This window comes from Triturus cristatus, chromosome 6, assembly GCF_964204655.1.
Source record: "Triturus cristatus chromosome 6, aTriCri1.1, whole genome shotgun sequence".
Lineage (NCBI taxonomy): Eukaryota > Metazoa > Chordata > Amphibia > Caudata > Salamandridae > Triturus > Triturus cristatus.
Window position 1 is genome coordinate 1,395,876,020 of NC_140589.1, and position 13,774 is coordinate 1,395,889,793.

At 50.0% G+C, this 13,774-nt stretch overlaps 1 protein-coding gene across 7 annotated transcripts in view; it reads left to right on the forward strand.

The window, feature by feature from the left end:
- RALGAPA2 (Ral GTPase activating protein catalytic subunit alpha 2) overlaps positions 1-13,774 on the forward strand; it is a 1,855,355-nt gene that overhangs the window by 695,983 nt on the left and 1,145,598 nt on the right. For 4 of the 7 annotated variants that reach the window (XM_085612410.1, XM_085612406.1, XM_085612409.1 and 1 more), the window contains one exon: positions 471-515. The exons of the other annotated variants lie outside the window; for them this stretch is intronic. In XM_085612410.1, coding sequence (XP_085468536.1) covers positions 471-515 — 45 coding nt within the window. The remainder of the gene's footprint in view (positions 1-470; positions 516-13,774) is intronic. 7 annotated transcript variants of the gene reach the window in all.

The window sequence follows — 13,774 nt, forward strand, 5'->3', positions numbered from 1 at the left end:
CAAAAGAATACAGGGTTTCCGTTGACACAGTTTATTGTAGGCAAACAACATCTGCAGAATTACTGCACTTTTAATCGGTTTATGGATTATATTAAAAATATTCATTGCTGTCTTCCCTTTCTATTCCTTTGAAGTCCTTAAACATGTTTGTTTGTTTCTTTGCTTCCTGTTTTCTTTCAAATATGCAGTTTCTTCTCAGAGGGTATTTGTTTTCTTCGAGTGGTCTATTTCATCAGCAAATATATTCCCTCTCACAGCTTCGCAACAGCTCGAATGATCCTTGTTATCAAACTGAGACTCAAGCAGCTAAAAGTGGACAGTGTGACTTTGAAACATGGTAGCACCCCTTATACTAGATATGGCATTGTCAAGGCTGCAACTAGGACAACTCCAGCACCATTTTTCCTGTCCATGCTATAGTTTCTACGTACATATCATTGTGTGAATGTTTCCTTTTCATTGTATTTCAGCTTCAATCTTGCCCGCCTACATTGTTGGTGTTCAAGGTTTGCCAGGTTTGTCTTAGTAACAATATCAGTTCACTTTATATGAAGCTTTGGCTGAGGCATAAAAATTCCATTTCCATGGTCTGTTATGCCATGCGAAATCAGGAAATACACGTTTTTGTCAGAAAGAAACCTCTGCTATTTCCTGGACACTTTGGTGAAGGTATCCACTATCAGAGTCGCAAGTTAAGCACTGAAATACTATTATTTTGGTTTGCACACAAATGAATAAGGGTTCTATGTTACAATGGAGTAACATTTTCACTGGGATCAACACTGTTCTACACTTGTGGTTCTGCAATAACAGCGATCCCACCAGAGAATGGCACAGGAAAGACTCCTATGACGTGTCCCCCCCCCTATTTGCTCCCATATGATGTGCTACCCAAATTTAATCTCATATGGAATCTGTTGTCCCTCCCCTTTTGACAAACTGTTATAGAAGCAATCTGTTGACCCTCTCATTTATCAGAATCAATCTACTTTCAGCTACCCCTGCTGGAAGCAGTTCACCTACTGCGAGTGCCCATGTACTGAGAGTGCTGTCATTGCATTGCTTACATTGTTGTGGATCAATTCAGACATGTCATGACAAGATTGTTTGGGAAAGGCTGTCTCCACTTGATTATCTAAATGTGTTACACCGGTTGACTCGTCATCTTTTAAGAAGGGAGCATCAGTGAAAACATGGAAAAAATGTAGTTGTCATGACTTCTTACTAGGTGTGAGCGGTGAACTCCGCCCCGTTTGCGGAGTTTTCTGCACTCAGCGCAGCTCGCTGAGTGTAGAAAACTCAACTCCGCGTAGTGCTATGGAGTTTTTCCTCGCTCGTGCTCGCCAATGGTAAGTTGGGGAGCGCACGCTGCTGCTTGGGTAGAATTTCTTCTCAAGCGACAGGAAGATCGTGCTGCACTCCGCCACTTGCGGAACTCTGCAGAGTTTTTGTCACTTTGCGGAGCTCCATAGCTCCGTGAACTCTGCCCAGGCCTACTTCTTACAGTTTCACCTCCACAGTTCATTGGATGACATTTCGATTTGTCACCACTGTTTATTTTAAAATGTTATGATTTTTAATTTTTAACAGTTTTAATACATGTTTAGCCCTAATTCACAATTTGTACAGATTTTTTTCTATGAAATATTGGGATTGCCATGAGCAGGAACATGACGTTCAGATATATATATATATATATATGTGTGTGTACATATATATATATATATATATGTGTGTGTGTGTATATATATATATATATATATATACGTGTATATACATATGTATATTTTTGAAGAACACATCTTGAAGAATGCACATTGGAACTTTACCTCGGTGATACGTTGGTCTTATGCAAGCAATGTGCTGGTAATTTGGTCTGGCTCAAATACAGAATTACCTAATGTTAGTCAATAGTTAACACAGTACATGCATTAACCAAAGCAAACCCTGCATGTGTCCTTGATATATTTGTATGCTGATAGGATAACAGTCTTCAAACTGAGGTATATTTGAAGCTTACTGTTAAAACTGCATTGTCCTGACATCCCGTTTCCACCATAAACCTTGTAATTAGAATTTATCTTACAACCATCTACTGTGCATTAACAAAATAGTGTCGGAAGAAAAATTGCACTCTAGAGAGAAACGGGTATTTAAACAAGTTTGCAGAGAGGAAATATTGGATCAGGCATTTCTTGAATTACACATGAAGAAGCACTCAACCTGGAAAGCCCCAAACACATTAAAGAATTATGTTTGTCATTTTTTATAGCAAGGATGCTTAGCAATAACATGCACTGAGAATGCTTTACAGGCATACACTAGAAAGGTGAATTTTTGAAGGCTTAATGGAACAAACTCAACCATTAGTAAAATCAGGATGACCGGAATTATTACCAACATCAAGAAAGAATACAACATTCCCAACATTAATACATCTCTGTCCTAATACAGGCATACATTTTTGACAATTAGCTACTTGTGACTCAAGCTATGTAATATATGTGCTACAATAAAGTCTACATTGGACAAATGCAGACGTAAAAATCACAGATGCACATAATCTAACGTGATTCAACTGTTTACCAAGTATCATTTGTCCATTTTGGTTAAGCATTTTATTGTCACCCAACATATTATAATACATCTTGACTTCCAGGCAAGTGGAGTAGTTAAGAAACCACGATGTGGACATAATGTAATAAATGTTTTACTGACGGGGAACAACTGGTTTATAGACCTTTAAAGACACTGAGCTCTATTAGTATGAATGGAAATCAGTATCTGATAGAGACATCTAGCCGCTGATTCTTTAACTTAGAATATCCCCAGGCGTCAGACTGGTTCCGGAAAACTTTCTGGAGCAGCAACTCTGCGCGCCGCGGGTCGGCGCCGCACGGCTCCGCCCTGACGTCGTCCACGGACGTGACGTCAGTGGAGCCATATATGCACCTCCTGGCGCGCTGACGTCCGTTTTCTTCTTTTCAGTGTCCCAACACGGGTCCAGGAAAACCAGCGGTTCCTTGGCCTGTTTTTCAGGGATTTTATGCGAGGTCTTCAGCGTCGCGGAACAGTGTGCGATGCAATCGGGATTTAAGGCGTGTGAGACCTGCAAACGGCAAATGTCTGTTAAGGATCCGCACGCGATTTGTATGTGGTGCCTGGTGGTGCACCACGACTCCGAAGAGTGTGATGCCTGTCAACAAATGAAACCTAAGTCCCTCCGGGAGCGTCGTATGAAGCTGCTGGCCGCCCAGATGTCCGATCCTGCGCTTTCACGCTGCCGATCTCACTGTAGGGATGGGGCCTGCTCACAGGGCCATTCCTGCAGATGCCGTTCCAAGACGGGTAAGCACAAGCATAAGTCGTGGAGGTCGTTCTCCCGAAAGCTTGACACTGGGGCCCGCTGCTCTCGGTCCTTGCCAGGCACTGGAACCCTGCAGTTGTCTCCTCCATACCCACCCTTCCCGGGTGTCCGAGCGACACGGTCCCAAATGGAGGCCTATTCAAAGGCTCTGCAGTCTTTCTTTGGGTTACCCCCTCTCCCTGGTGCACCTGCGGGTCCCACAGAGGAGGAAGGCACTCATGTCGGGCCTTTGCCGGCGGCTTCGTCCTCGGCACCGACTGAGTGCATCAACTCCGGCCCCGAAGTCGATACGACGTCGACAGGACACTGCCCAGAGATGCATCCCAGTTGTCAGTCTTGCCCGCCCGCCCAGTCAACGCATAGCCCTGTGCGGCTTCCACACTAACGTCAGCTGCGGTACGGCGTTCGACGCCCTGTCGATCTCCTTCCTCCCCGCCGGTGGAGGTCGAGTCGCCTTCCATCCGCACCCGGATCGACTCCCCTCTGGAGGTTTTTGACGTCCAGCCGACGTATTCTGATGGATACATCTGCCAGTGGATTCCTCACCTTGTGAATATCCCCTGCGCCAGCAACATTCGGAAACTTTTGTAGCAGTCCACGCCGATGTGGTCGAAGGCGACGTCACAGAGACACGGCTCCGCTCGCGACTCCACTGACGTCACCGGCTCCATAAGAAGACCCCATCGGCGTGATGACGTCAGTTCCCTTTTTTCCGCGCCGACGACGCCAACGGATTTCGGGAATCGTTACTGGTAGCTGTTCTGGTTACTTTGTATGTTTTCTGGATTTCTCTGTCTATCTTCTAAAAATGTCGACAAGGAAGTCTGGGTTTAAGCCTTGCCGAGAATGTGGCAAGCACATGTCCATCACCGACCCGCACGACGATTGCGTTTGGTGTTTGTCCTCGGACCATGATGTGGGAGGTTGTTCGAGTTGCAGGAAAATGAGCTCGAAGGCTCTTAAGGAGAGAGAAGCAAAGCTCTTTATCGCCCGGATGAAGAAGAAGGAGAAAAGAGGAAGAAGAAGATCCAGGTCGAGGTCGGCTTCCAAGTCGACTTCGGGACATGCTTCAATGAGCAAGAAGCATAAGAAAAAGAGGAGGAATTTGTCGCATCATAAAGCTTCGACGTCAAAGTCGAAATCGCCAGCTCGACGTTGGAGAGAGTCAGTGTCTCCCTCTCCTGTCCCGACTTCGCCTCCGGTTCCATCTTCTCCGGTGCCTTCGCCGGCTCCGGCTGAATCCCCGGTGCCGGTGTCATCTCCGGCGCCGGTTCCATCTCCAGATCCTGCAAGTCCTCCGGCTCCGTCTCCGACTCCGGCCCAGGATGAGGATCGTCAGGCTCCGGGTGAGTCTGTGACGCCGCTTGCTCCACCGTCGGCGCCGATAGACCCGAGTCCGGTGCTTCCTGACCAGTATCCTGCTTTCCCTACTCCAGGTCAGGACCCCTCGCATTATCTCAATGCGATGTATGGAGTGTTCTCACGGGCCATGTATACCTATGGGTCCGATGGGTCCAATGGCTTTCAATCTGGGAGTGCTGCAGGTTTACCCTTAAGCACCGTTTATGCCGTTCTTCCCAGCGACGCCGTCTTGGCAGCTGCCGGCGCCGAGAACATCGACACCGCTTCCCTCTTCGCCAGCGCCGACTCTACTTCGTTCGACGCCGGCTGCTCCAGCTGATCCGCGTTCGACGCCACTGCCGGCGCCGTCGGATTCGAACACGGCGCCGCCGACGCCGCAGGTGCGGATCCGTTCGAGAAGGGAGGCGCAGAGAGTGCTGGAGGAGAGACGCTTTCTGATGGAAGAGGCTGAAGAGGGGGAATTGGTCGAATCCGATGAGGTGTTCGACGAATTGAAGGAGGCAAGTGATCTGGATTTGTCTCCGGAGTGGGAGATCACTCCGCCATCAGACGAACCCTCTAAAGACGCAGCACCCTATCATGCAGTAATTAGAAAGGCTGTGGAGTTGTTGGACCTTCAATTGCCATCCACCGAATTCAAGTCTAATATTTTAACTGAGGTGTTGCATTCTCCAACTGCGGTCTCAGAGCCTCTGTTGCCTTTCAACGAAGCAATTTTGGAACCTGTGCTGGATGTATGGCGCAAGCCTTTCTCAGCTCCTGCAGTCTCCAAGGTAGTCGCAAGAAGGTATAGGGTGGCTCCAGGGGATCCTGAATTTTTATCTTCACATCCTCCTCCTGAAAGCCTAGTAGTTCAGGCGGCTTGTTCTGGACGGTCGAAAGGGGCATTTCCTCAAGTCCCAGGGGACAGGGAGGTGAAAAAAGTGGACCAATCGGCCAAGAAGGTCTTTTCATCAGCCAGTATGGCATTAAAATCTTCAAATGCGACTTGTCTGTTGGGGCGCTATATCCATGCGCTTATGGACTCGGCTAAAAAGTTGGCGCCAAAACTGTCAGAGGAGGATAGAGGAGGCTTCAATGAAGTTCTATCGGATGCCCAGGCGGCTGCTCGCCAGGTTATTCAGAGTGGCCTGGATACAGCAGACTCAGTTGCCAGGGTCATGGGGTCTTCAGTTGCCACCAGGAGGGGTGCTTGGCTTAAGTCCTCCGAATTCTCTTCTGATGTCCAGTCAACTTTATTGGACTTATCTTTTGATGGGTCTGGTCTGTTCGGGAAGAAGGCTGATGCTGCTCTCGAGCGCTTCAAAGAGAGTAAGGCTACGGCTAGGTCGTTGGGCCTTCAATCCCAGCCGAGAGGTACTTTCAAGAGGTACAGAGGATTTGGAAGGGCGAGTTTTCGTTCTTATAGACCAACCCAGCAGCAGCAGCAGCAACAGCAGCAAGGCTCCAAGGGATATAGAGGAAGAGTTAGGGGTCGCTCACGTGGCCGGCAACTCTCCTCCTCCTCTTCCTCTTCCTCAGCCCCTCCCACCACCGCAAAGCAGCCCTAGATTCGACATTCCGGATCATGCTGGTCCTGTGGGGGGCCGGCTTACCCATTTTCTACAAGATTGGGAATCTGTAACTACAGCTCTCTGGGTTCTGGATCTTGTAGAAAATGGGTACGCCCTTCCCTTTCGGGAATTCCCCCCAAATTACCCTCCTTGCCAAGGGGCTTGCTCGGAGGACCACCGTCTTCTCCTGCAGGAGGAAGTCCTGAAGTTGTTTCAGAAAGGTGCGATAGAGGTGGTCCCAGAGCAGGAGAGGGGTCAGGGATGCTACTCCCGGTATTTTCTGATTCCGAAAAAGGACGGCAGATTGCGTCCGATATTAGACCTCAGAATCCTGAACTTTTACCTGAAACAGGAAAAGTTTCAAGATGCTCACCCTTGCGCAGGTTCTTCAGGCGCTGAATCAGGAGGACTGGATGGTGTCGCTCGACTTGCAGGATGCGTATTTTAACATCCCCATTCTGAAGTCGCACAGGAAGTATCTCCGGTTTACGGTAGGGTCGCAACATTATCAGTTTGCGGTCCTCCCGTTTGGTCTTACTTCGGCACCACGAGTCTTCACAAAGGTGATGGCGGTGGTGGCAGCCCATCTCAGAAGGTCGGGGCTTTCAGTTTTCCCTTATTTAGACGACTGGCTGATCAAGGCGGAGTCGCCAGGGAAGGTGCTGCGCCATCTGCAGGATACAACTCGGCTGTTGTACAAATTGGGTTTTTCGATCAATGTGCCCAAATCTCACCTGGTGCCCTCTCAGCGCAACCTGTTCATAGGTGCGGTACTGGACACTACTGTGTGTCGAGCATTCCCTCCTCCTCAAAGGATTCTCGACATTCAGGAAATGATTCCTTTATTTTTCAACGGAGCGGTCGTTCCAGTTCTGAAGGTCCTTCGCCTGCTCGGTCTGTTCGCCTCCTGCATCCTGTTGGTCAACCATGCACGCTGGCACATGAGGGCACTCCAGTGGTGCCTCCGCAAGCAGTGGTATCAGCACAGGGGAGATCTCAGGGAGTCTGTGAGGATCTCCAGAGAAGCTGCAGTGGATCTGTCTTGGTGGAGCGTGGAGGGCAATCTGTCCCAAGGAAAGCCCTTTCATTTACCTCCATCGGTGACCACAGTGATAACGGATGCATCCACTCTAGGGTGGGGTGCTCATCTGGGGGATCTGGAGATCAAAGGTCTTTGGTCTCCGGAGGAAAGGTTGCTGCAAATCAACCTTCTGGAATTACGGGCAATACGTTTGGCACTCAAGGCCTTCCTCCCTTCCCTTCGCGGTCAGTCTATTCAAGTCCTGACGGACAACACTACCGCGATGTGGTATATAAACAAACAGGGAGGAGTGGGGTCTCTTTGTCTCTGCAGAGAGGCCCTGCGTCTATGGTCCTGGGCTCAGGACCATCGGATTTGTCTGATGGCAAATCATCTGGCCGGGGTTCTGAACGTGCGTGCGGACAATCTCAGTCGGCAGTTCTCTGCCGACCACGAGTGGAGGCTTCATCCGGAGGTAGTTCGTCATGTCTTTCGGATGTGGGGAGCTCCTCGGGTGGACCTGTTCGCCACTCACGAGAATGCTCACTGCCCGTCATTCTGCGGTCTCCAGTATCCGATGCAGGGAGCGTTGGGGGACGCGTTTCAGTTGAGTTGGGGCTCTCGACTCCTTTACGCGTTTCCTCCCATACCCTTGATTCCTCGGGTTCTGAGGAAGATTCGCCAAGACCGGGCCCAAGTCATATTGACCGCCCCGGATTGGCCAAGAAGGGTGTGGTATACAGATCTTCTCCACCTCTACTCGTGCCCTCCGCTCCGTCTCCCACTCAGGGCAGACCTCCTCTCGCAGTCGGAGGGGCAGGTTCTACACCCCCACCTCCAGAGCTTACACCTTCATGCCTGGAGATTGAACGGGGCAACCTGAATTCTTTTTCTCTCCCGCCAGATGTGGTGGATGTTATTTTATCGGCCAGGCGACACTCCACCAAATCCATATACTCCTATAGATGGTCTAAATTTTTTCTCTGGTGTGGAGAGAGGTCAATTGATCCCTTGAAGGCTCGTTTGTCTAACATTCTGCAGTTTGCCCTTTCTCTTGCTCGGCAAGGCTTTGCTGTGGCTACAATTAAAGGATATTTATCGGCTTTGTCGGCTTTCCTATGCCTGCCGGATCAGCCGTCCTTATTTAAATCACCTATTGTGCTTAGGTTTCTCAAGGGCCTCACAAATAAATTTCCTCCTACTCCCTTTATTGTACCTCAATGGGACTTAAACCTTGTACTGACTTATCTTATGGGTTCTCCCTTTGAGCCCTTACATAAGTGTCCCTTGAGACTGTTATCGTTTAAAACGGTTTTCCTCATTGCAATCACCTCGGCAAGGAGGGTAAGTGAGCTTCAAGCTCTTAGTTCAAAACCCCCATTCTTGACTGTGCATGCTGAACGAATGGTGCTCCGGACCAGGGCTGCATTTTTGCCTAAAGTGGTAACTCCCTTCCATCTGGGGCAATCCATTACCCTTCCTTCTTTTTATCCTCCCCCTCACCCTTCCAAGGAGGAGGAGAGGCTTCACCGTTTGGACCCTAAGAGGGCGGTGAGCTTTTACCTGGACAGGACGAAGGACATCAGAATTGATGATCAGCTCTTCGTGGGCTTTGCTGGCTGCAGGAAGGGCCGAGCGGTGCACAAGCGCACCCTTTCCAGGTGGATTGTCTTGTGCATCAAGATTTGTTACTCTTTGACCGGTAAGGAGCCTCCGGAGGGTTTAAGAGCTCATTCCACTAGAGCAAAGTCTTCCACCTCTGCTTTGTCTAGGGGGGTTCCTGTGGAGGATATTTGTAGGGCGGCAACTTGGGCCTCCCTTCACACCTTTGAAAAACATTGTTGCTTAGATACTGAGGTGAGGAGGGACGGGCATTTTGCTCGTTCTGTTCTTCAGGATTTTCTGGTATAGAAGGATGGACACCCTCCTCCGGGAGTGGGGACTGCTGTGGAATCTATTCACAAGGTGAGGAATCCACTGGCAGATGTATCCATCAGAAGAACAAGTTACTTACCTTCGGTGACGCTTTTTCTGGTGGATACAGTATCTGCCTGTGGATTCCTCACTGACCCACCCGCCTCCCCGTTGTCCATCCTTCTATACCAGTAATTCTATGGCTGTAATTCTATTGATGGTTTCAAATGTGTTTTTTACTGTCAAGGGCATTATGTTATTTCTAGTGCTTTGATGTTTATTCTCCACACTGTGTGTGTTGATATGCATATTGTGTACTGTGTATACTGTTTATGTACATATTGGTGTCAGTCCGTCCATGTGCCTCGAAGGCACGGAAAAAAGGGGCGGAACTGACGTCATCACGCCGATGGGGTCTTCTTATGGAGCCGGTGACGTCAGTGGAGTCGCGAGCGGAGCCGTGTCTCTGTGACGTCGCCTTCGACCACATCTGCGTGGACTGCTACAAAAGTTTCCGAAGGTTGCTGGCGCAGGGGATATTCACAAGGTGAGGAATCCACAGGCAGATACTGTATCCACCAGAAAAAGCGTTACCGAAGGTAAGTAACTTGTTCGTCTCTGCTTCGGCCGGCGCCGGTGGCTCCTCTTATTGCAGGAGGATGTGCTCCCATTGGGCTCACCAAGCCCAGGGTTGTTTCACAGCCCATTGGTACAGGTGCCTAGTGTTCCTTGGCCTTTGGATCAACCCCAGGCTGCTTTGCCTTTATTTTCTAGTGGTCGGGTTAGCCTTTAACCGTTCCCGACTGACTGACTTGCGACGGAGGCTAGTGCGGCCTTCGTGAGAGCTATTCGCAGGGCTGTGGATATTCTCTGCTTGCAGCCCCCTGGGGTTTCCCTACCCACTCATCCTTTACTGGATCTCCTCCACATGGAGCCTGTGGATGTGGAGACTTTACTGCCCCTTGGCGGGTCCTTGTTTGATAACGTGCTTGGTAGTTGGGCACGGCCCTCCTCTGGTAACCCTGTGGATAGAGCCATTGCTCGCCGGCATCGCCCGGCCCCAGACGATCCGGTCTGCTTGTCTCTTCACCCTAGGGCTCAAGGTCTGGTTGTCTAGGCGGCTTTCGCCTTGCAGCCTTCTTTCGCTCTGCCGTTGCTCCCTCCCAATAGGGAGTCTCGGTAGCTGGAGACATGTGGGCGCAACATTTTTGCCTCCGCCAGTGCTGGAATCCGTGCCTTGAACACGTCTTGTGTGTTCGCGCGTTCTTCCTTTGCCCTTTGGGACTTGGTTGATCTCCTTCTTCCTTCTCTCCCAGAAGGGCCCCGAGCTGACTTGCATAGTCTTCTTCTTGATGGCCGGGGATTGGCACAATATTCCATTTGATTGGCCCTAGGCGCTACCGACTGTTAGTAGAGCCATGGCCTGGTCGGTTGCTTTGCGCCGCCATGCATGGCTGCGCGATAGTCGTTTTCCCGACAACGTTCGGGACGCTCTGCGGGATCTGCCATTCAATGGTGTGGCCCTTTTTGATTGTCATGCTGATTTAGCGGTCTCCCGCCTCTTGTCTGGTCTCCCGTGATTAGCTGGCCCTTGCGGCCAGGCTTTCTCGATCTTGTGGCCTGTCTTTGTGACACGCTGTGTGACTTTGTTGCCTTTTCTTGTTCTTTATTTTGGACCCTGGGTTCATGACGGAATACCCAAATGGTCTGGGCGGATGCTTTGCCATGTTTGCCTTGGTCGGTACAGCTGGTTCTACCTTCTTGCAGTCCTCTGTCTGTGAGCTTGGCTCCAGAGGAGGCCCCCTTGCCGGGGTTGAGACTTACCCTATGTGGAGTATTTGATGGCTGTTGTGTAGCTGCCTTCCTACAGGGAAGGCTTGGTACGCTCCTGTGGAAAATTCCTAACAGAAGATCTTCTGTGGATCACTCTGTCTTCTCTTTCTGCTGTATGCGACCCACAGGTTGGCTTAGATCTATTGCACTTTCATTTGAGGTTGTGGTCTACGGATGTCCGTAGTACTTCGATGCATCGGTATAGGTTCCTTACCGTGAGGCTTCTGCCTCACCTGCCTTTCACAGGGGCGTTTTTCTGCATCGTTGTGCTCCTCTTCGTCCATGTTGGGCTGCCCTTCTTTTCGCCAGACACGGTCCCTTGGGGCCCTTGTTCTGTTCCGTTCAGGCACAGTTCTTCCACGGCTGACACCCTGCCATTGTTTAGCACCAGGGCAGAGGCGCTGCGTGGCACGCTTCTTTTAGTGTTTGCGCGTACTGGGAGTGCACCCTGGTATGATTTGCTATCATAGGGTGTTTGCGTTCTTTCTTCCGCTTCTGCGGTGCTGGTTCCACCCTCCCCTCTTTGGGATGGGTAATAGTTTCTCGTACTTCAACCCTGTCTGGACTTGTTCTTGAAGGTGGCGTCTTCGCCATGTACGTCTATGCTGTACATTGCCTTGTGCTCCATTTCTGGGCACTTCCCCAACAGGAGTTTTTACTCTTTCCCTGCTGCTTTCTGCACAGGTGTTTTCCACACTTCTGCTTTGGGTTCCTGCTGTAACTCTCTCAAGGGGAGTGTTCTCTTCAGGATACTCGCTTCTTGGGTACCTGGGCCATTAGGTTGATCCTAACTGTTTCCACTATTGTGTCTAGCTGCATCTCCTCATCTGTCTAGCGGGGGACCGTGGCTCCTCCCAGGTGGGTGGCAGATGTTGCTTACGGATCTGGACATTGTCCTGTCCAATTCTACTTCCACATGACTGTTGGTACTTTTCGCGTACCCTAGTCTTGTATTACGTAACACACCATTTTTACGCGTATAACTTCTTAATCTATATCTGCTCTGTGCTCTTCACACAGCAGAGTCGCGCAGGCAACGTTCCTTCCTGCAGTGACCGTGGTCTTCGCCCTGGTCTGCTCATACTACGAGCTCTTGTGTGGGTGTCCAGCTTGCCAGATGCCCCTTTTTACCGGTTGCCTGGTTGCTAATGCCTCCTTCAAATCTGGGCTGCTCCAGCTACCGTACAGGTTTTTTTTCCTATGCTTCATGTGGTTCTAGCGTCCACACGGTATGCTTATGTGTGTTCCTGTCTTCCACATGACTATCATTCTTATTGTAGTCCTGTTTTGGGTGCTTCTGCTTGTTGCTGTCAGCCCTCTCACATGTCTTGTGAAAGAGCGACTGTGTACTGGAGTGTATTGTGTTTCTGGTACTACCAACACTTTCTGGCCATGGGTCGGCATCCTGCCAATGCTGCCCCACGTATTTTGGCTGGTACGGGTTCGACAGTGCTTTTTTCCACTGTTGTGCATACTGGACCGGTGTGCGCTGACCCTGTCATACAAGTTTGACATCTATCTAGGTTTTACTTACTGTCGACACATCGGATCCTGCGGATCCATCAGACCCTAGGCTCAGTTCCTCTTGAACTCTCACTTCCGCACCAACATTTCTAGCTTATGCTTACTTTCTCTCAACCCGGTATACATACGGGGGTTTTCATGCTGTTCTTTAACGGCTTGTGGTGCCTTTGCCTCCCATTGTTTTCCACTCTTTTCAGAGCTTCGTGGTCTGTTGTGGCTGCGCTGGCTTGCGGTCCACACCATGTTTCGTCGCCTTGCTGCCGGCTAAGTTCTCTTGGGAACTTGGTGGGGTTCAGTCGCAGACCCGCCTCCACTATGGGTATGGTATCTATTCTAAGTTAAGGAATCTGCGGCTAGATGTCTCTATCAGATGGACGAGTTACTTACATTTGGTAACGATGTATCTGGTAGAGACCCAGTCTAGCCGCAGATTCCTTAACGCCCACCCATCCTCCCCGTTCTGCGAGGTCCTTTTCAGGTTGGTCTTCCTGCATTCGCCTCCCTCCGGGTGGCTTTGTCTTTCTGCGGGGTGACATCTTTCACCTCACTCCTACACGGAATGCTTCATTCTGTTTTGCTTGCTCTACTCCGTCCATTCTCGTGATTGGGCGGTATGCTCATGTGTCCTTTTACATCCCTATGCCCTGGGTTGTCCAGTGTGAGATCTACTCGTGTTTACCCCCCTCTCCCCCCCCCCTGCTATCCCCTTCTCAATCGCCTTGGGGTCTCTTTCCTCCCCTGCGGTCCATTGGTTTGATGTCTATTGGCTCTGCCTCTGTCTATAGGTCTCTTACTGGGGCTACGACGTCCCTTTCTGGTGCCGTCTTGTGGTGGATTGTCTTTGCTCATGTGTTCAGGACTTGTTGTCCTTCACGGTTATATAATGTGGTTGCAGACTTTCTGTCATCTGCCATGTTGTTTATTCACATCTTCTTCTACCTCCGGGGGAGTTTAGCCTTTGCTTTTGCGGGATTGCTTCTCAGAGCAGTGCTCTGCTCTTTCCCTTCACTAGTTTTCAATATACAGTGCCTGGCACTGTCCTTTTATGGTGCTGTTTTTTCACCATTCAATTTCTTTTTCTTTTTCTTCTTTTTGCAGACTGTTCTCATATTCTCACAGTTTTTGGTGGTGGCTCCGCGTTGTGGCGCGGAAAAAGTTTCTCCGACGAAAACTGATGTTGGCGCGCTGGGAGGAGCATAT